The 23,680-nt window shown below is 42.3% G+C and overlaps 1 protein-coding gene across 1 annotated transcript in view; it reads left to right on the forward strand.

Annotated features, from left to right (window-relative positions):
• The window catches only part of HIF1A (hypoxia inducible factor 1 subunit alpha), a 75,151-nt gene extending 51,900 nt beyond the window's left edge, over positions 1-23,251 (forward strand). Inside the window, exons 6-15 of the mRNA XM_077265588.1 lie at positions 107-309; positions 548-654; positions 5,466-5,613; positions 6,416-6,642; positions 8,920-9,185; positions 10,427-10,549; positions 11,421-11,806; positions 11,988-12,096; positions 12,212-12,335; positions 21,802-23,251. Of these exons, the coding sequence (XP_077121703.1) occupies positions 107-309; positions 548-654; positions 5,466-5,613; positions 6,416-6,642; positions 8,920-9,185; positions 10,427-10,549; positions 11,421-11,806; positions 11,988-12,096; positions 12,212-12,335; positions 21,802-21,953 (1,845 nt within the window). The 3' untranslated portion in view covers positions 21,954-23,251. The remainder of the gene's footprint in view (positions 1-106; positions 310-547; positions 655-5,465; positions 5,614-6,415; positions 6,643-8,919; positions 9,186-10,426; positions 10,550-11,420; positions 11,807-11,987; positions 12,097-12,211; positions 12,336-21,801) is intronic.
• The last annotated feature ends 429 nt before the right edge of the window (positions 23,252-23,680 follow it).

Consider the following 23,680-nt stretch of genomic DNA (forward strand, 5'->3'; position numbering starts at 1 on the left):
AGACCTTAAAGTGACTGACCTTAGGATGTATTAAAGACAGGTTTTTCATTAATATCATCATCTAATTTAAATGAAAAAATTCTAATTTTTATATATTTCATTTCAGGTCCTTCACTGCACTGGGCACATGCGGGTCTACAACTCCTGCAACAACCAGAACCATTGTGGCTACAAAAAGCCGCCCATGACTTGCATGGTGCTAATCTGCGAGCCGATTCCTCACCCATCAAACATTGAGTTTCCATTGGACAGCAAGACCTTCCTCAGCCGCCACAGCCTGGACATGAAGTTCTCCTACTGTGACGAGAGGTAGAGACCCAGGCTGCCATCTGGTTGCCAAGAACAGCACCTGCACGTCTATTTTCATGCCCCCTAGGAACTGTGCAGGGAGCAGGTTAAAAAATAAATATATGAACTACATAGTTTTATCAATCTGGTGTTTTATCGAGACAGGTTATTGTAGAATACGAAGTACTGGAATCATTTGTGTCATCACCTTTTCTATTTTCACATTTTTTGTAATGTAATTACTCTTTCTTTATACTAGGGTAACAGAACTGGTTGGGTATGACCCAGAAGAGCTTCTTGGACGGTCTGTGTATGAGTATTACCATGCACTGGACTCTGACCACCTGACAAAAGCACATCATGACAGTAAGTCACCCCTCCCTTCCCCCCAAAAAGTCTAAATTTAGGAATCACACTGTTTTGTGCTTTACTTATTCAGAATTTGTTTCCTGGCCTTGCACATTGGAGCAAAATCTGAACTGTTATATTTAGACCTAATACTTAAAGGGTTTTTTTGGTTTCAGAAAAACGTTCCCCGACTGCAGTGTTTAACGCCTTTCTGACATCAGACGTAATATTCTGTCCACTTGACCTGGGTATATCTGACCAGGGAGGGATTAGTACGTCCGCGCGATCACCCGCGCACACAGGTGGTGTGCGGGCGATTGCTGCCGGGTGTCAGTTGATTCTGACAGCGGACACCCGGCACTAAGTGTCAGGAGCAGTCACACACTGCCCCCGGCACTTTAACCCCCAAAATGCTTCGATCGAATGAGTCGCAGCATTTCGGGAGCTGGCAGAGGGCTGACAGCCCCTCTGCCTTTTGGATCGGAGACCCTGTGGCGTGATTCCAGGTCCCGATCATTGCCATGGTGACCCGATGTTGTCATGAGCTAGGAAACTTGCTGATTATGCGCAGTGCATGATCAGCAACTTTCTCTCAGTGCAGTTCTGACCGTTTCTATAGCATGGGGATGCTGCTGCATTCCCATGCTGTAGAAGCGATCAGCCTGCAAAAAGATTATAGCCCCAAAGTGGGACTAAGTAAAAAAAAGTAAAAAATAAATTAATAATAATAATAATAATTTTATTAAAAATAATTGTTAAAAAAAAAATCAAGATTTTGTATCTATAAATAAAAATTTGAATGGAAAAAAATATAAACAATAAAAGTACACATATTTGGTATTGCCGTGTCCGTAACGACCCGATGTATAAAACTGTCCCACTAGTTAACCCCTTTAGTGAACACCATGAAAAAATAAATTAAAAACCAGGCAAAAAACAATGCGGGTATAAATAAATATTGTACTGCTGAAAACGTCATCGTGTCACGCAAAAAACAAACCGTCATACAGCTCCATCAGCGGAAAAATAAAAAAGTTATTACTCCCAGAATAAAAAAATGCAAAAATAATAATTTTGTCTATAAAAGTTTTTGTGTAAAAGCGCCAAAACATAAAAAAATAAAAATGAGGTAATCGCTGTAATCGTACTGAACTGAAGAATAAAACTGCCTTATCAATTTTACCACACATGGAGAGGCATAACAGCCCCCTCCAAAAAAAACAAAATTCCTGAATTGCTGTTTTTTGTTCATTTTGCATACCAAAAATGGAAAGCGATCAATGTCATGTGGCCAAAAAATGGTACCAATAAAAACATCAACTCGTCTGCAAAAAAGAAGACTTCACATGACTCTGTGGGCTAAAATATGGAAAAAATAAAACTGTCAAAATGTGGTGATGCAAAAACTAGTTTTCACAATAAAAAGCGTCTTTTAGTGTGACGGCAGCCAAACATAAAAACCCGATATAAATCTGGTATCGCTGTAATCTCACCGACCCCAAGAATGAAGTCACCTAATCACTTATACCGCATGAGGAATGGCATAAAAAATGATAAAACCAATTCTTCACCTGCTGTTGATTATTTTCATTCTACCTCCCAAAGATCGCAGTAAGACTCAGTGCATATTTATCCTGCTCTCTGCGTTGAGCTCTTGCATTGGGGTTTCTGTGTAACTCTCTGAAATACGTGATTCAGATGGAACTTCTGGCGGAAGATTCCCTACAATGAGGCAGATGGAGGCACTGTGGGTTTTGTGCACTTCTGAAATGGACAACACTAAACAGAGGCCAGACGGAGTCCAGAGTAACTCTGCTGCCTCATTATGATGAATGGATCCCTCAGAGTTTTCATCTGAATCACGTCACTCAGATTTAGATGGAAACCACAAAGTTAAGTGGTCAGTGTAGAGTGCCGGATAAATGCCATCCCAAACGTTATGTAAAATGTTCCCAATAAAAGTTTAATCTCCATCCACAAAAAAAACAAGTCCTCACTCAGGTCCGTTATCTGTTAACGGAACTATAGGAGGCTTCCATGTTACTGGTAGCATAAAGGCTCTTGAAAAGCTTAATGGCTCCTCACCCGCCAAAAGAAATTCAACAAATTCTCCGTTGTCAAATTCAAATGCCCCCTTCCCTACTGAGCCCCACAGTGTACCTAAAACACATATTGCGTCCATGTCTGGCATTTCTGAAGCGATGAGAGCCTGCCTAACTTACAGGTGCGTGTCTCCAGAACCATGAGCTGAGCATAACGTACTGGTGACTACAACACGCGTACTGGTCACTACAGCGGCAGTTTGCATTTTTCAATCACCTACGTCCACTATTGCTTGTTTCTGCAAAATACCCATGGAGTCAAATTCGTCACTACAGCTGTATATAAATTCCCCAAGGGGTATAGTTTCCAAAATGGGGTCACTTGAGGGGGGTTTCTGCTCTTCTAGCAATTCGGGTCTCTGTATATGGAGTCAACAAACTGTTCTAGGAAAATCTGCGCTCCAGGAGGCAAATAGCTCTCCGTTCCTCGTGAGTTTCTCCGTATGGCTAAGTAGTACTGTACAGTCACATATAGGGTATTGCCACATTCAGTAGAAATTGTGGGAGAAATTTTGGTGACATTTTTACCTACCGTACTTCTTGTGTGAAAATGTAAAATCTGAGGCTAAAACTATATTTTGGTGGTAAAAATGCAGTTTTTGTTTTCTTCACTGCCCAATGGTATAAAATTCTGTGACACACCCATGATATCAATTTGATCACTGCACCCCTAGATGAATTAATTGAGAGGTGTAGTTTGTAAAATTGGGTCACTTATGGGGGTGTTCTGCTGTTCTGGCACCTCATGGGCTCTCCCACTGGGTCATGGCACCTGCAAACCATAACCGTAAAATGTGGCGCTCCTTGACTTCTGAGCTTTTCACTGTGCCTGAAAAATATTTCCTCATTTACATGTAGGGTACTGACGCACTCAAGAAAAACAGACCTCAGTTTGTTGTGAGACAAATTTCCTATTAGCCCATAGCCCCAAATGATTTAGAAAAATTAATAAACATTTTAGTGGTAGAAATGTAATTTATTCTTTCTTCACCACTCAGTGGTATAAAATTCTGTGAGGCACATGTGGTATCAATATGATCACCGCACCCCTAGATGAATTCATTGGGGAATGTAGTTTGTATAATGAGTTCACATTTGGTGGGTTTCTGTTCTTCTGGCACCTCAAGGGCTCTGCCAATGTGACATGGAACTCTCAAACCATTCCAGCAAAATCTGAACTCCAATATGACACCTCTTCCCTTCTGAGCTTTGCACTGTGCCTCAAAAGTAGTATTCCCTCACATATGGAGTATCGGCGTACTCAGGAGAAATTGCACAGCAAATTGTATGGTGCAATTTATCCTGTTACCCTTATGAAAATGCAAAAATTGGGGCCAAAATTATTATTATTTTTTTCACGGCTCAATGTTAAAAAGTTCTGTGAAGCACCTTGGGGTTCAAGGTGGTCACCACGCATCAAAATGCAATCCTTGAGGGGTCTAGTTTCCAAGATGTAGTCACTTGTATGTGTTTGTGTGTGTGTGGGGGTTTCCACTATTTAGACACATCAGGGGGTCTCCAAATGGGATATGACATCTGCCAGTTGTTCCAGCAAATTTTGCATGTAAAAAGTCAAATGGCGCTCCTTCCCTTCTAAGCCCTGCCATGCGCCCAAACAGTGGTTTTCTCCCTCATATGGGGTATCTGCATGCTCAGGAGAAAATACGCAACAAATTTTGGGGTATATTTTTTTTCCTGTTACCCTTGTCAAAATAAGTTAAATGTTTATTTAAAAAAAACAAAACAAATTCCTGTGAAGCACCAAAAGGGTTAATAAACTTCTTGAATGTGGTTTTGAGTACCTTGAGGGGTGCAGCTTTTAGAATGGTGTCACATTTGGGTATTTTCTGTCATATTGAGCTCTCAAAGTGACTTCAAATGTGATGTGATGTCCCTTTTAAGGAAGAGAGAAAAAAAAAGGTTTTGTAAATTTTGCTTGAAAAATCGCTGGTCAACTTTTAACCCTTAACTTCCTAACAAAACAGAAAAATTGGTTCCAAAATTGTGCTGATGAATTAAGGGCATGAAAATTAAAATTTGTAAATTTGCAACATTTTCCAAATTTTCGCCAAATTTCCATTTTTTATTTTTTTTTAACAAACGCAGGTCATAGTTACCGAAGAAATTTTACCACTATCCTGAAGTACACAATGTCAAAAGAAAAGTCTCAATCACCGGAATCAGTTGAAGCGTTCCAGAGTTGTTACTTCATAAATTTGACACTGGTCAGAATTGTAAAAATTGTCCTTGTCATTACCGTGAAAACCACCTTCGGGGATAAAGGGGTTAAAATAAGTAATATTGAAGAAGAAAAAAAAAAACAATCTGGTTACTCCTCCTCCATAGGTCCAAGGCACAGTCTTAGCTGCTGCTTTGGTATCTGTTATTGTCTGCAGCGCTGACGACAGGTTGATGGTGCTGCAGCTAATAACTGAGCTAAATGGCTCCGGATGGCTTGTGCCATCCTGTTGGCAGAGCCGCTCCGTACACTGATTGGCTGCAGTGCTGCAGACGTTAACATGCCAAGAGTAGTGGTAGAGACTCAGTGCCAGACCTGGGGAGGGTGAGTGAGGCCCAGTAAACAAACTACACCTAAGGACTGATGTTTTCTGAAACTTGGAAGCCCCTATAAGAACACATGAGGCCTTACATAGTAAATGTTTAATACCTCTACCGTTTCTTTGTTGGCCATACTAAATTGAGACTTGTGTTCTGCTCTTCATTTAGTGTTCACCAAGGGACAAGTGACCACTGGGCAGTACAGAATGCTGGCCCAGAAAGGGGGCTTTGTGTGGGTGGAAACACAAGCCACCGTTATCTACAACACGAAGAACTCCCAACCTCAGTGCATTGTGTGCGTCAACTACGTCTTGAGGTGAGTGCCAGCCGGGCCGTTGTCATCTCAGGGGTCATGTGTAGTCACATAATGACCAGACATAGCAGAGCTCATCTTGTGCCCATGATACCATAATGGATCGGGATTATTCCTGGACCTACAGGTCAATTTACCCATCGCACAAAGGTAATGGCTGATGACCAACTCGGCCCTGCTACGTGACGAAAAGAGTTGTCGGCCATATACTCGTTCAGCCGACATCATCCACCCCGATTCCCCCATAAACGTGTCATTATTCCGTGCCAGGCTCCTCTAGGAGCCATATATCTACAGCAGTCACAAGGTAGTCGCATTGAAATATAGTATGCCTGATCCTGGTTACCACCTACGTCTGCCAACAGGCAATCAGGATACCCCCATGCACATTAGATCATCACCTGCTGGTGCTTAAACTCCTCTTACATTTTTTTTTTTTTTTTTTTTACTTTTTTTGGATGACCTAACAGCTCATGTGTTGGCCTGCTTAAAGGGGATCTCCAGGAATAGAAAAGCGTGGACTATGAATGGGTCTGGTGCCTGGGAGCATGTGCAGCAGGAAGCTTCGCTGCTGTGTCCTGCAAGTAATTGGTATAGATTGTATCCAAGACACAGCGGTGGAGCTTCCTGCTACACATGCTCACAGGCATCTGTAACAATTATTTTTTCTGTCCCTGGAGAATCCCTTTAAGTGCTGTATATCTTTGGCAGACTGCTGTGTTTGGGGTGAAAAGAATCACTGCTGATGTTTCTAGTTTCTTCATCTTTATGCCTTTTTCATTGCATTTGTTTTTTTTTTAACCAGTGCCATTGTAGAGAAAGACCTCATACTATCCATCGGCCAGACAGAGTCGGCTCTGGTGCCGCCGGAGTCTGCTGACACGAAGATGTCCACCATCTTCTCTGACCTGCATAAAGATGATGAAATCTCCAACAGTTTGTTTGATGAACTGAAGAAGGAACCAGAATCCCTGACTGTTCTTGCTCCGGACGCTGGGGATGAGATCATTGCACTGGACTTCACTTCTAGTGGTGGGTGTTTAGTGCTCTGCACATTGGTGATGGGGTCATCATTATCAGGCTATTGTGGGTGTTTGGTGCTCTGTACAGTGGTGATGGGGTCCTCATCAGGCTCTTGTGTGTGTTTGGTGCTCTGTACAGTGGTGATGGGGTCCTCATCAGGCTCTTGTGTGTGTTTGGTGCTCTGTACAGTGGTGATGATGGGGTTCATCATCGGGTCTTGTGCGTGTTTGTTGCTGTGTATACACCGTGTGCAGAATTATTAGGCAAGTTGTATTTTAGAGGATTATTTTTATTATTGATCAACAACTATGTTCTCAATCAACCCAAAAGACTCATAAATATCAAAGCTTAATATTTTTGGAAGTTGGAGTGAGGTTTCTTTTAGATTTGGCTATTTTAGGAGGATATCTGTTTGTGCAGGTAACTATTACTGTGCAGAATTATTAGGCAACTTTAATAAAAACGAAATATATTCCTTTCATCTCACTTGTTTATTTTCCCCAAGTAAACCAATATAACTGCACAAAATTTTGAAATAAACATTTCTGACATGCAAAACCCCCCCCCCTAAAAGTTAGTGACCAATATAGCCACCTTTCTTTATGATGACACTAACAGCCTTCCATCCATAGATTCTGTCCGTTGCTTGATCTGTTTACGATCAACATTGCATGCAGCAGCCACCACAGCCTCCCAGACACTGTCAAGAGAAGTGGACTGTTTTCCCTCCCTGTAGATCACATTTTATGAGGGACCACAGGTTCTCTATGGGGTTCAGATCAGGTGAACAAAGGGGGCCATGTCATTATTTTTTCTTCTTGGAGACCTCTACTGGCTAGCCACGCTGTGGAGTAGTTGGAGGCATGTGATGGAGCATTGTCCTGCATGAAAATCATGTTTTTCTTAAACTATGCCGACTTCTTTCTGTACCACTGCTTGAAGAAGTTGTCTTCCAGAAACTGGCAGTAGGTCTGGGAGTTGAGCTTCACTCCATCCTCAACCCGAAAAGGTCCCACAAGTTCATCTTTGATGATACCAGCCCATACCAGTCCCCCACCTCCACCTTGCTGAGGTCTGAGTCGGAGTGGAGCTCTCTGCCCTTTACTGATCCAGCCCCTGGCCCATCCATCTGGCCCATCAAGAGTCACTCATTTCATCAGTCCATAAAACCTTTGAAAAGTCAGTCTTAAGATATTTCTTGGCCCAGTTTTGACGTTTTATCTCATGTTTCTTGTTCAAAGGTGGTCGTTTTTCAGCCTTCCTTACCTTGGCCATGCCCCTGAGTATCACACACCTTGTGCATTTTGTTACTCCAGTAACGTTGCTGCTCTGAAATATGGCAAAACTGGTGGCAAATGGCATCTTGGCAGCTTCACGCTTGATTTTCCTCAATTCATGGGCAGTTATTTTGTGCCTTTTTTTGCCCAACACGCTTCTTGCGACCCTGCTGGCTATTTGCCATGAAACGCTTGATTGTTCGGTGATCACGCTTCAAAAGTTTGACAATTTCAAGACTGCTGCATCCCTCTGCAAGACATCTCACAATTTTGGACTTTTCAGAGCCCATCAAATAAGTTGCCTAATAATTAAGCACACCTTATGTAGGGTTTTGATGTCATTAGACAACACCCCTCCTCATTACAGAGATGCACATTACCTGATTTACTTAATTGGTAGTTGGCTCTCAAGCCTGAACAGCTTGGAATAGGACAACATGTATAAAAAGTATCATGTGATCAAAATACAACTTGCCTAATAATTCTGCACACAGTGTAGTGGTGATCAGGTGTCCTCATCATCTGGCTCTTGTGGGTGATTGGTGCTCTGCACGGTGGTGATGGGGTCCTTCTCATCTGGCTGTTGTAGTTTGGTGCTCTGCACGGTGGTGATGAGGTCCTCATCATCTGGCTCTTGTGGGTGTTTGGTGCTCTGCACGGTGGTGATGGGGTCCTCATCATCTGGCTCTTGTGGGTGTTTGGTGCTCTACACGGTGGTGATGGGGTCCTCATCATCTGGCTCTTGTGGGTGTTTGGTGCTCTACACGGTGGTGATTGGGTCCTCCTCATCTGGCTCTTGTGGGTGTTTGGTGCTCTGCACAGTGGTGATGGGGTCCTCATCTTCAGGCTCTTGTGGGTGTTTGGTGCTCGGCACGGTTTGTGATGGGATCCTCATCATCGGGCTCTTGTGGGTGTTTGTGCTCGGCACAGTGGTGATGGGGTCCTCATTGGGGTCTTGTGGGTATTCTCTTTTATAAAGTCTAATAATTTTGTGTATTTTTGTCACTAGATTCTGAGCAGCAGTTTGAGGTTCCTTTGTATAACGACGTCATGCTCCACCCAACTAGTAAGCCACCAGAGAGCATGCTGGTGTCTCCCATCCCAGCTCCCGAGAAGCCGAAGCCTCTGCGCAGCAATGCTGACCCGGCACTAAATAGAGAGGTGGTGATAAAGATGGAATCGAGCCCGGAACAACTGGAGCTGGTGGCATTCACCATGCCGCAACTCTCCAAACCATCCAGCCCGTCGGACCTCAGCAGCCAGAGCTCCACAGAGGTGTGCACACAACTCATATGTAGCAAGGGAACCATAGTGTTTACTTGGATAATGCGGTCAGATGAGCCAAGATCTGTGTAAAGGGAAAAGCCCAATCTGCCCAGACCTCTGGCTCCTGTACCCCACCCTCCTTTACTGCACCATTCTGCTCTGTGTTCTTGCAAGGCCAGTGTCTGTAGCAAGAAGACATGAGGCATGGAAGGCGGTAAGAGGGTTGTCTAGCAGAAAACAACATAATTTTTTCAACAATTTGAGCTCTTTGCACATTAAAGTAGGACACGCTCCCATTCCAAAGCTTACAGGGGTCCCACTTGGTGCCTGCTCCTGGGAGTCACGGACACAACACTAGAAATTGCAGTAGCATTTACTGTCAGGAACACTGGAAATGGTCATGTTTTCAGGATTTCCTTAGTGTCGCAGGTGATGCAATAATTATCAAGGAATCAGAAATTGTCATAGGTTCTCTCACCTGCGCAATACTAGGGAAGTCTTGAAAACATGACTTATTGGGGTCCATGAGGATGGAGTTTTGGAGACAATTATCTAAATGGTAACTGGGGGATGGGCGAATATTGGCCTTTAATTTCTTTTACACTAGTCTGAGCGCTTTGTTGAATGTGTTTTTATTCTTCTGCTCCACCACGTTATGTTGGCAGAATGAGACTGCAATGACAAATGAAAAGAAATACCCCGTGGGCAGCCTGTAACCATGACAACACATAAAACTGAAAGGGTTCTGTACACAAAAAAAATAGGATATTGTATATCAAGATTATTTGCCAAGTTTCATTGTGTTTGTTTTTTTTAAATAGTAAGTTATACCCTATGCCACTGATCAGTACCTCCCACCCACACAATAAGGTGGCTCTGGACCCAGGGAACCAGACAACGCCTGGAGCAGAAGTGTGCACACCCAACCTCTGCTCCATTCCCTGTCTGTGGGTTTGTGCTGTAGTCAGCAGTCTCATAGGTAATACATTGCATTAAGATCCAGAATTTGCATGCCCAGTTCCAGAGCTTGTTCTGAGGATCACGGGGCTCTCAGCAGTCGGACCCCCAGCAAGCAATATATTTTATCTGTTGTCCAATGGCATTTTGGGAACAACCCTTTAAGAATTTCAGAACAATGAAAATAAGAGTCCATAATGGAGTGTGACATGGAGTGTGACATGCTGGCTCTCATCAAGTCTTGGATAGGATTCACCTTTAGGATTTTGACATCTAGTTTGTCCTTCCTGCAGCCCGGCTCCCCCGCAGAGTACTGCTTTGATGTGGACAGTGAAATCACAAGGGCGTTCAAGATGGATTTGGTGGAGAAACTTTTTGCAATAGACACAGAATCGAAGACCCCATTCTCCACACAGGTATGTGTATTATCTTAGTTTTCAAAGCACAATTGTATTAGAAGGAGAGGAAGGAAGATTTTTACAAACGAGTCATGTGGAGCAGGAATCCAAAACTTCCAGCTGTTGTGAAACTACAACTCCTAACATGGCCTGACAGCAGGGAATGGTGGAAGTCTGTTTCAGAGTTTCCAGACATTGTAAAATTCAAGGAGAATTCAATTCCACTGGAATAAATTTGATAAAGTTTTTGTTTTTTAAGAGGGATTTTTTTCTGTAATTCGCTCCAAACAAATTCAGCTAAGTAGTGGCCTGCTTCGGCTGCCAGTTTGCTGAACTGTAGATGGCCAGGCAAACTGTTAAACCTGCACATGTTCACCTGTTCCACATCCCGGCGTTAGGTTCTCTAACTCCTGTTCCTCCATCACGCGAACCCTCTTTGGCCACTTCACTCCAGGCCAGGACTTCCAAACAAGACTAGGCATCTAAGTGATGTCGGAGGAATAGACGTTCCGGAAGCCAAGGCTTGAAATGAGGTGGCCAAAAAGGATCCTGTACGGTGGGGGAGTAGAGGCGCGGACGATGGGCTGCAAGGAATGCAGGACAAGTGAGATGAGGATTTTTATTTATTTTATTTTTTAACATTTTTATTTTATTTATTTATTTTTTTTGGTTACATCCATCCTTCTCTGGGATTGGCTTTAAAAATCAAGTTTCCCTGTAAAATCCGCTTGTCTTGCCAAATTCAAATCTCCGCAGATCCACTTATCTCGAGCATACAATATCCACTGTGTGTAAGGTCGCGGAGCCCAGCTGTAAATGTGATGGTGTTCAGGGTAATGATTCCCACTTATTGAATATAAACACCGACCACGTTCTTCCTTTTATACAGGAAACCGATTTAGACCTTGAAATGTTGGCTCCTTACATCCCAATGGATGATGACTTCCAGCTGAGAAGCTTTGATCAACTATCTGCCTTGGAGAGTGAATCTGCGCCCCCTCAGCCTTTAGGACACATGACCAATCTGTTCCAGCCCACCATCACACCCATCACCACTGATTTAAAACCAATCACCACCGAAGCCATGAGTGACCCCAAGACCATCATTGTCCACTCCCCCGTCCAGGTGATGAAAGAGGTGCACAGTGCTCCATCCTCGCCATATAGTGCTAGCCGCAGTCGCACAAGTTCTCCTGTAAGAACAGACAAGACGTCAGAAAAGACAGACCGCTCCCGCCCAGGAACTCCAAATATACAAAGTCCTTTAAGTAAAAGGTAATTACTCTAAATTTGCAGCTTAACGAGTAACGGTGGCCCCTGTGGTCTGCCGAATTCAGCAGGACTGGCCAACCAGCTGATGTTCTTTACATATTTGACAAATGATGGAGGGGTGGCCGGCAGGTTGTATCACAGCATGTCTGAACTTCTGCTGACAGATTTCTCTTGCATTTCCCAGGTCTACAGTCATGGATGAGGACATCAGTCCAAAGATGATAGCGTTACATAATGCCCAGCGAAAACGGAAAATTGTAAATGATGGTTCGTTATTTCAGGCAGTAGGAATTGTAAGTTTATTTCTTCCAGTTGATTAGTAATGCCTGCACTGTAGACTTCTTGCATTGGATATATGAGCAGCCAATCGTTTCTTACAATTTTTATTTTTATTTTTTCCAAATTCAGGGGACTTTATTTCAAACCACTGTCGACCCAGGGCCAAACTCGCCACTGTGGAAACGTGTTAAAGGGGCTGACCTCGAACGGCCGACTGGAGCCGAGCAGAGAACAATTATCTTATTGTCCACAGGTATGTTCTCCCCTCATCATTGTAGGGGATATCCTATGTCCACACTGGATACTAAGTCTGGATGTCAGGGCAGGAAACCCACAGCCTATTATGGTAAGTAGCAAAATGGATGAGATTTCACCAAATCCCATTCACTAGCTACATAAAAAAAAATAAAAAAATCTGGGCATAAGTTGACCCCTGGTGCAGATTTCGCCTTTTGCAATTCATAGAGTAAAATCTGCAACAGAATCCCTGACAAATCTGCTTGTAACTCTTGCAGATTTTTGGTGTGCATTTTTTTTTCTTCTCAATTTATACCCTTTGCCTGGCTCAGCCAAAACTACTATCTCTTTATTATACTATGGATCACTTCCTCACAGCTTGTTGCAAGGAGTAGCTCTCTAATTGGGCACATAGAAGACTCCTTTCTAAGGGTACCGTCACACATTGAAATTTCCATCGCTACGACGTTACGATTCGTGACGTTCTAGCGATATCGTTACGATATCGCTGTGTCTGACACGCTACTGCGATCAGACACCCTGCTGAGAATCGTACGTCGTAGCAGATCGTTTGGAACTTTCGTCGCTTGATCACCCGCTGACATCGCTGGATCGTTGTGTGTGACAGCGATCCAGCGATGTCTTCGCTTGTGACCAGGGTAAACATCGGGTAACTAAGCGCAGGGCCGCGCTTAGTAACCCGATGTTTACCCTGGTTACAAGCGTAAACGTAAAAAAACAAACCGTACATACTCACCCGTCGGTGTCCTTCAGGTCCCTTGCCGTCTGCTTCCTGCTCTGAGTGCCGGCCGGAAAGTGAGAGCAGAGCGCAGCGGTGCTGCGATCTGCTCTCACTGTACGGCTGCACTCAGAGCAGGAAGCAGACGGCAAGGGACCTGAAGGACACCGACGGGTGAGTATGTACGGTTTGTTTTTTTACGTTTACGCTGGTAACCAGGGTAAACATCGGGTTACTAAGCGCGGCCCTGCGCTTAGTTACCCGATGTTTACCCTGGTTACCCGGGGACTTCGGCATCGCTCCAGCGCCGTGATTGCAACGTGTGACCGCAGTCTACGACGCTGGAGCGATGATTATACGACGCTGCGACGTCACGAATCGTGCCGTCGCAGCGATGAAAATTTCAATGTGTGACGGTACCCTTAGTTCTAAGGGCTCATTCAGACGTTCGTCCAAATCTGTCTCAGAGATCAGACTGCAAAACAGAGAGGCCACGGGTTTCTCAACTAGAGCGTGAAAACTTCATAGAAATACAGGTCCTTCTCAAAAAATTAGCATATAGTGTAAAATTTCATTATTTACCATAATGTAATGATTACAATTAAACTTTCATATATTATAGATTCATTATCCACCAACTGAAATTTGTCAGGTCTTTTATTGTTTTAATACTGATGATTTTGGCATACAACTCCTGATAACCCAAAAAACCTGTCTCAATAAATTAGCATATCAAGAAAAGGTTCTCTAAACGACCTATTACCCTAATCTTCTGAATCAACTAATTAACTCTAAACACATGCTAAAGATACCTGAGGCTTTTAAAAACTCCCTGCCTGGTTCATTACTCAAAACCCCCATCATGGGTAAGACTAGCGACCTGACAGATGTCAAGAAGGCCATCATTGACACCCTCAAGCAAGAGGGTAAGACCCAGAAAGAAATTTCTCAACAAATAGGCTGTTCCCAGAGTGCTGTATCAAGGCACCTCAATGGTAAGTCTGTTGGAAGGAAACAATGTGGCAGAAAACGCTGTACAACGAGAAGAGGTGACCGGACCCTGAGGAAGATTGTGGAGAAGGACCGATTCCAGACCTTGGGGAACCTGAGGAAGCAGTGGACTGAGTCTGGTGTGGAAACATCCAGAGCCACCGTGCACAGGCGTGTGCAGGAAATGGGCTACAGGTGCCGCATTCCCCAGGTAAAGCCACTTTTGAACCATAAACAGCGGCAGAAGCGCCTGACCTGGGCTACAGAGAAGCAGCACTGGACTGTTGCTAAGTGGTCCCAAGTACTTTTTTCTGATGAAAGCAAATTTTGCATGTCATTCGGAAATCAAGGTGCCAGAGTCTGGAGGAAGACTGGGGAGAAGGAAATGCCAAAATGCCTGAAGTCCAGTGTCAAGTACCCACAGTCAGTGATGGTGTGGGGTGCCATGTCAGCTGCTGGTGTTGGTCCACTGTGTTTCATCAAGGGCAGGGTCAATGCAGCTAGCTATCAGGAGATTTTGGAGCACTTCATGCTTCCATCGGCTGAAATGCTTTATGGAGATGAAGATTTCATTTTTCAGCACGACCTGGCACCTGCTCACAGTGCCAAAACCACTGGTAAATGGTTTACTGACCATGGTATTACTGTGCTCAATTGGCCTGCCAACTCTCCTGACCTGAACCCCATAGAGAATCTGTGGGATATTGTGAAGAGAAAGTTGAGAGACGCAAGACCCAACACTCTGGATGAGCTTAAGGCCGCTATTGAAGCATCCTGGGCCTCCATAACATCTCAGCAGTGTCACAGGCTGATTGCCTCCATGCCACGCCGCATTGAAGCAGTCATTTCTGCCAAAGGATTCCCGACCAAGTATTGAGTGCATAACTGAACATTATTATTTGATGGTTTTTTTGTTTGTTATTAAAAAACACTTTTATTTGATTGGACGGGTGAAATATGCTAATTTATTGAGACAGGTTTTTTGGGTTATCAGGAGTTGTATGCCAAAATCATCAGTATTAAAACAATAAAAGATAATAAGAACCACTGCGCTTCCCAAAAGCAATAGAGCAAGTAGAAAAAAACTAAACTTACTTGATGAGGAATAAGTTAATGGGTGTAGGAGCCGAGGGATCCCTTGGGAGCAGAGTGAAACCTGATTTAGGATATATAACTGAAAGGAATGTGATACAGTCAATATGGTATTAGTAGAATAGTGCAAGTGCGATAATAGGGAGTATTGTGTGCGCACTTACTTGTTATAAGAGACTTTTGTATGCTGTACTGTGAAAAGTATTCTTATGTGGGGACTGTCAATCCTCCTTCATTAAAAGAATGTTTCTAAGGAGAAATAGTTTGTTGCGTTTTACAAAGTATAAACATACACCTTTATCCTATTATTGATATAAATCCAGACTACTCACTACTCATGTGGGAGTCTGGTGGCTACACCGGTGGTGCTAGCTAGCCGCAGTGTAGTTTAGTCGGTGCTAATATGGAAAAAAATGAAATGATAATATAAACAATCTATCATGACATAGAGAAACTATCTTGGAACATGCAGAACTGGCGATAGTAAGAGGATAAAATGGTCCGTTCACTCACCAGGTGTTGCTAGGGTCAATGCCTCTGAGAGTGATAGCGCTGGTTAGGTCCGGCAATAGATGCAGGGGGATACCAGGGGTTATCTGCAGAGGCGCGTACAGGGAGAGCGCAGGAGCGCGGGAGATCACCAGCGCCTCGCGTGCCCCGGCCGGAAGCAACGCTGAGGACGCGGCGGTGACTAGGGGGCGGAGCTGTAGTGACGTCACACAGAGAGTAAGGACGGGAGCGTGGTGGAGACAAGCTGCCTACGCGTTTCGAGGGTTAACTTCCCTCTTCGTCAGGGCTATGTCCCCACTGGAAGTGTCCGTCCTTAAATAGTCGCCTAATTACTAGATGAACTCCCCTGGAATCCCTGATTGGTAAATGGCACCATAATAGAAGTTAATTGGCCGCATTGAGTGATCCCTAATTGTCAATCAGCCTTATAATTTGGGCTAGAATGCCAGATGGTACATTATTTATAAAGATGCCGTTCAGCCTTATACTTTGGGCTACAATGCCAGATGGTGCATTATTTATAAAGATGCCGTTTGTTAATCACCATGCTATAGGATAGTAAACAGGACCCTAAACCCTGTGAAATCATAAACATTGACATTAGATACTCCTATAAATACTATTGGGTATTTACATAGATAAAAGGGGGACCCTTATTGGTTTATACTTAGAAGATGTGTTGTGTTTGGAAGAGAATTATATAAACGTTAAAAATATATTTTTATTATTATTTTTAAAAGGAGAAAAACGAACAGGTGGTCTATAAAAGTGTATAAATATAATAAAAATGGTATATGATAGGCACTACAAATATGTGGTAGAAAATGACAAAAAATAAAAATGATAAAAGAAAAACCAAACATCACATCTTCCATCCCTAATATTTATTAAAATCTAAGGGGGATTTTAGATGTGGATAAAAATTATTATTTAGTAATCACAACAATAATCATATAGATAACTAGGACAAATACTATAAAAATACTATAAAAATATATACTTATGATATATAGCTAGGAATAATAACAATCTCACCATTCCCTTGTAAATCTACGTCACTCTGCGTGATAGGGCTATGCGGAAGGGGGCAAATGGCAGGGGGCGGGGAAAAAAACGGGTTATTTTAAAAAGCATACAGTTCGATTTCTTGGTTTAGGCCAGTTGGGGCCAAACTATCTAGGGTAAAAATCCACCTGGACTCAACTCGAGACATGGCTTTAATATAATCCCCCCCTCTGGAATTGCGCGGGACTACTTGGATGCCCCAAAAAGATGTACCATAGAGGGAGTGATTGTGATGTTCCAAATAATGTCGAGATAATGGGTGGCCTATGAACCCCTTACTAATATTATTAAAATGTTCATTAATCCTATCTAATAGCCTTCTTTTTGTACGACCTACATAGATCTTACCACACGGGCATTTTAATATGTAGATGACCCCTGTGGTCTGACAAGTAATATAGTCATGAATAGCATATTCACTCAATTTATTGGCGTCCATAAAACTAGTGCGAACCACTTTTTGACTGGAGACTCGTCTACAGCATGTACATTTGCCACATGGCATAAAACCTTGCGGTTTTGTTTTGGAGTCAGTTAGATATGTCTGTTTTTTGGGGTTTTGTATAGGAAGTACAGATTTCGTGGTTGGTGCAAGTAAGAGTCCCAAGTTTTGTGCTTTTGTGTAAACAAACTTGGGTTTAGTGGGTAACAGATTGCCAATGCACTTGTCCCCTTTCAAAATAGGCCAGTGCTTGTTAATAATATTTTTGAAACGCCTATAGCCTGAATGGAATTGTGTTATTATAGGGACTTGCCCTATTTGTTCTTGTATAGTAGGCGGATTATAAATGGCTTTGGTTCTGTGGATTAGGGAGTCCCTTGGCATGGTTTCTATTTCAATTTTTGTTTTATTAAGAGTGGGTGTATCATAACCCTTTTCCTCAAACTGTGCTAACAAGTAGTCACTCTCCCTTCGATAATCCTCTACTTCTGTACAGTTTCTTCTAATTCTTAAAAACTGGCTTTTTGGAATGTTGGAAAGCCATACTGGCAGGTGACAACTGCTAACATGAATATAGCTATTTGAGTCCACTTGTTTGTGGAAACCCTTAGTGACTACCTTGTTCTGTTCTACACAGATAGTTAGGTCCAAAAAATTGACGCTAGTATGGCTAATGGTGGGTGTGAACTCCAGGCCATAGTTATTGGAATTGAGGCTGGAAATAAAAGCTTGTAGGTCTGTTAGTGGACCTTTCCAAATAAAGATGATGTCTTGTGTGGACTCAAATAGCTATATTCATGTTAGCAGTTGTCACCTGCCAGTATGGCTTTCCAACATTCCAAAAAGCCAGTTTTTAAGAATTAGAAGAAACTGTACAGAAGTAGAGGATTATCGAAGGGAGAGTGACTACTTGTTAGCACAGTTTGAGGAAAAGGGTTATGATACACCCACTCTTAATAAAACAAAAATTGAAATAGAAACCATGCCAAGGGACTCCCTAATCCACAGAACCAAAGCCATTTATAATCCGCCTACTATACAAGAACAAATAGGGCAAGTCCCTATAATAACACAATTCCATTCAGGCTATAGGCGTTTCAAAAATATTATTAACAAGCACTGGCCTATTTTGAAAGGGGACAAGTGCATTGGCAATCTGTTACCCACTAAACCCAAGTTTGTTTACACAAAAGCACAAAACTTGGGACTCTTACTTGCACCAACCACGAAATCTGTACTTCCTATACAAAACCCCAAAAAACAGACATATCTAACTGACTCCAAAACAAAACCGCAAGGTTTTATGCCATGTGGCAAATGTACATGCTGTAGACGAGTCTCCAGTCAAAAAGTGGTTCGCACTAGTTTTATGGACGCCAATAAATTGAGTGAATATGCTATTCATGACTATATTACTTGTCAGACCACAGGGGTCATCTACATATTAAAATGCCCGTGTGGTAAGATCTATGTAGGTCGTACAAAAAGAAGGCTATTAGATAGGATTAATGAACATTTTAATAATATTAGTAAGGGGTTCATAGGCCACCCATTATCTCGACATTATTTGGAACATCACAATCACTCCCTCTATGGTACATCTTTTTGGGGCATCCAAGTAGTCCCGCGCAATTCCAGAGGGGGGGATTATATTAAAGCCATGTCTCGAGTTGAGTCCAGGTGGATTTTTACCCTAGATAGTTTGGCCCCAACTGGCCTAAACCAAGAAATCGAACTGTATGCTTTTTAAAATAACCCGTTTTTTTCCCCGCCCCCTGCCATTTGCCCCCTTCCGCATAGCCCTATCACGCAGAGTGACGTAGATTTACAAGGGAATGGTGAGATTGTTATTATTCCTAGCTATATATCATAAGTATATATTTTTATAGTATTTTTATAGTATTTGTCCTAGTTATCTATATGATTATTGTTGTGATTACTAAATAATAATTTTTATCCACATCTAAAATCCCCCTTAGATTTTAATAAATATTAGGGATGGAAGATGTGATGTTTGGTTTTTCTTTTATCATTTTTATTTTTTGTCATTTTCTACCACATATTTGTAGTGCCTATCATATACCATTTTTATTATATTTATACACTTTTATAGACCGCCTGTTCGTTTTTCTCCTTTTAAAAATAATAATAAAAATATATTTTTAACGTTTATATAATTCTCTTCCAAACACAACACATCTTCTAAGTATAAACCAATAAGGGTCCCCCTTTTATCTATGTAAATACCCAATAGTATTTATAGGAGTATCTAATGTCAATGTTTATGATTTCACAGGGTTTAGGGTCCTGTTTACTATCCTATAGCATGGTGATTAACAAACGGCATCTTTATAAATAATGCACCATCTGGCATTGTAGCCCAAATTATAAGGCTGATTGACAATTAGGGATCACTCAATGCGGCCAATTAACTTCTATTATGGTGCCATTTACCAATCAGGGATTCCAGGGGAGTTCATCTAGTAATTAGGCGACTATTTAAGGACGGACACTTCCAGTGGGGACATAGCCCTGACGAAGAGGGAAGTTAACCCTCGAAACGCGTAGGCAGCTTGTCTCCACCACGCTCCCGTCCTTACTCTCTGTGTGACGTCACTACAGCTCCGCCCCCTAGTCACCGCCGCGTCCTCAGCGTTGCTTCCGGCCGGGGCACGCGAGGCGCTGGTGATCTCCCGCGCTCCTGCGCTCTCCCTGTACGCGCCTCTGCAGATAACCCCTGGTATCCCCCTGCATCTATTGCCGGACCTAACCAGCGCTATCACTCTGAGGCATTGACCCTAGCAACACCTGGTGAGTGAACGGACCATTTTATCCTCTTACTATCGCCAGTTCTGCATGTTCCAAGATAGTTTCTCTATGTCATGATAGATTGTTTATATTATCATTTCATTTTTTTCCATATTAGCACCGACTAAACTACACTGCGGCTAGCTAGCACCACCGGTGTAGCCACCAGACTCCCACATGAGTAGTGAGTAGTCTGGATTTATATCAATAATAGGATAAAGGTGTATGTTTATACTTTGTAAAACGCAACAAACTATTTCTCCTTAGAAACATTCTTTTAATGAAGGAGGATTGACAGTCCCCACATAAGAATACTTTTCACAGTACAGCATACAAAAGTCTCTTATAACAAGTAAGTGCGCACACAATACTCCCTATTATCGCACTTGCACTATTCTACTAATACCATATTGACTGTATCACATTCCTTTCAGTTATATATCCTAAATCAGGTTTCACTCTGCTCCCAAGGGATCCCTCGGCTCCTACACCCATTAACTTATTCCTCATCAAGTAAGTTTAGTTTTTTTCTACTTGCTCTATTGCTTTTGGGAAGCGCAGTGGTTCTTATTATCTTTCATTACTTGGTTATTCTTTTTAACAGGATTGGCGCAGAGCCTGTTGTAACCACTCGCAGCTCCCGCAGCATTTAGTCTACCCTTTCAGGTGACCAGGCGCCAGTATACACTCTTTATATTTAAAACAATAAAAGACCTGACAAATTTCAGTTGGTGGATAATGAATCTATAATATATGAAAGTTTAATTGTAATCATTACATTATGGTAAATAATGAAATTTTACACTATATGCTAATTTTTTGAGAAGGACCTGTATATGGTCGGGAGAGTCGAGGGCAGACTACATTGGTGGTCCGTGCTCAGACTGACTGGCCCGAAGTCTAAAATAAAAGAGAAAAAGTGGATGACAAGGCATCCTGGGCAGTGATGGATTCCCTCTTCCTTAAGCCCCCGTCTCACTAAGCGAGATTGCTAGCGAGATCGCTGCAGAGTCACAAGTTTTGTGACGCAACAGCGACCTCAGTAGCGATCTCGCTATGTGTGACACGTAGCAGCGACCAGGCCCCTGCTGTGAGATCGCTGGTCGTGTCGGAATGGCCTGGACCTTTTTTTGATCGTTGAGGTCCCGCTGGGTAGCACACATCGCTGTGTTTGACACCTTACCAACGACCTCGTTGACGACTCAGACACTGAATCGTCATAATAGCTCCCATGTGACATCGTTGTACAGGTCGCTACAGGTCGCTGGTGAGATGTCAAACAGTGAGATCGCAGCAGCGATCGATGGAAGATCTCACTGTTTGACACCTCACCAGCGATTACATAGCGACGCAGCAACGATCCCTGACAGGTCGTATCGTTGTCGGGATCGTTTTAGCGTCGCTAAGTGTGACGGGGCCTTTACTACTGCACTGCAGATATGACTAATTGGATTTGTAGATGGCAACCCTTGTGATGACCGCATGGCCAGCCGTATTGGCTATCATACATGTTTCCCAGAAGCCCTATACGGTCAATTGAGAATGGTCATACACACGAGATAGCTGTCTGCCGAATTTACATTTATCTGTCACTTCTCCTGACTGCCCCATATATCTGGACTGAGTTTTTTTTCCAACGGTGGGAGAAAGCCATTGCCAGATAACCCTTGCAGTGACTTATCTCCCCTGCAAACAAAAGGATCATCCTCTAAATGTCAAGTGCCCAGTGATGTTGGGGGAGAGTCAGGAGGTCTCCATACACACTAATCGGCCATTAGAGAATACTTTTATTTTGGGAGAAAGTTTTGCTTTACCTGTGAACTTCTTTCTTTGCAGACATGGCCAGTCGATTACTCGGGCAGTCATTGGATGGCACCGGACTTCCCCAGTTGACCAGTTATGACTGTGAAGTGAATGCCCCCATCCAAGGAAACAGGAACTTGCTGCAGGGAGAAGAATTATTAAAAGCTCTCGATCAAGCTAACTGATCCTCGCTTCCCCACTTCTGGACACTTGTGAACCTTTCTCCACCCAAAGCAGTGTATTTATATTTTCTAGATCTGATTTTATTAGAAGCCTGTCTACAATCCCGCACCATCGCCGCTCTAATCGGCCGTCTTTTCTATTTTTTATTCTTTAACAGAAGGCATCTTTTCCAGCTCCATTTATACCAATCCACGTACTACATCATAATCAATATTAAGTCAATAGTGCACCTTTTTGGTATTTTTTTTTTTTTTTTTTTTTTTATGCTGAAAGGAAAACAAAATTGCAAAAAAAAAAAAATATACCGACTCCTCAGCAGTTACTTTCTTATTCCATTAGTTTCTCTCTCTCCATGTCTTCGTGTCATCTCTTACGTTATCATGCACAGGAAAACAATGCTTTGCCAGCGGTGCATTGTAGTCACAATCGCACAATCTCTATTTTCTTAAGAAAACAAAAAATAAAGATACCAGCAGGTTCTTCATGCAATATATATTATGCATTTTTAAAAGTTTTAGTTCATATATTTTATTATTTTTTTTTTTGTGTGTGTTGGATTCCTTTTAGTTTCTATTGTCTATAAAAAGAGAAAAAAAAATCACGTTAAGGCCTGACGTCGTTCCCATTGTTCCCGCATGTTGTAACGTAGACTCAACGTATTGGAACGCAGCGGCTGCAGCAGAGAATACAAAAAAAAAAGCAAAGAAATGTGATCACCACAAGTTTTTCTTTTTTCTTTGAAAAATGGGTAGATTTATATAGTTAAAAAAAAACAACAAAAAAAAAATTTCTTGTGGTAAGACGCTGTTAATGGCAGATGGTATGAACCTGCTCTGGATAAAAGATATTCCTGCTTGTAATGTATAAAGACTCCATGGCAATTTTTATAACCGTATGAAATGTTGCCTGCCCGCTCGTGGTGTAGAAATTTCAAGCTCACGTAAATAAAAAAATAATTAAAATCTGAAATAAAGCGAAAAATATAAAGAATCGTGCTTCGTTAGCAAAACTGCATCGAACAGGAACTTTTTTTTTTTTTTTGTAAACATCCTCTGAATTATACATGAAGTTCAGTTCGTAAAAAAAAAAATAGATACTTTATGTTTTTTTATTTAGAGGGTTGTTGTAGGTGTAACATCTGCTCAGTGTGATTGTATGTTGCAGACTGTGCAAAATTTGTATTTTTTATTTTATTTTTTTGTTTCCATTGATCTTTTTTTTTTTGCTGTTTGTGGTTGGATCTAACACTAAATGTATTGTTTTATGACATCAATAAACATGATACGTGGACCAGGCCACACATGCTTGTAACTATGTCTTCTGTCAATTAAGGGTGGGAGTCTGTGAGTGGAAGAATTTTATTCTCTGGTGCTCTGATTTGGGTGACGCCACTCTACATCATTTAAAGAGTTCTGCTGTCATAAGAGTTACTCCTCAACATTGAAATTGCATCATCAAAGAGAAGTCGCAGAATGATGGAAATCACAGGATGGACAGATGTGTTACTGATCTGCAAAGGGGGTCGCCTGAGGAATGTTCTGCACTGAATGTACTTGGGCAAATCATCAAGATCCGCAGCTGGCAGCTTCTTTGTGTTAGATCAGTTGCTGAACGGAAGGCATGGTAGTGTGATAGAGATGAGAGAGAAGTAGTGATGAGCGAATACATTCGGCAGTATTCGTTATTCGCACGAAAAGTACAGTATTTGGGCTATTTGTTACTGGGCGAG

This window comes from Ranitomeya variabilis, chromosome 1 (genome assembly GCF_051348905.1).
Source record: "Ranitomeya variabilis isolate aRanVar5 chromosome 1, aRanVar5.hap1, whole genome shotgun sequence".
Classification (NCBI taxonomy): domain Eukaryota; kingdom Metazoa; phylum Chordata; class Amphibia; order Anura; family Dendrobatidae; genus Ranitomeya; species Ranitomeya variabilis.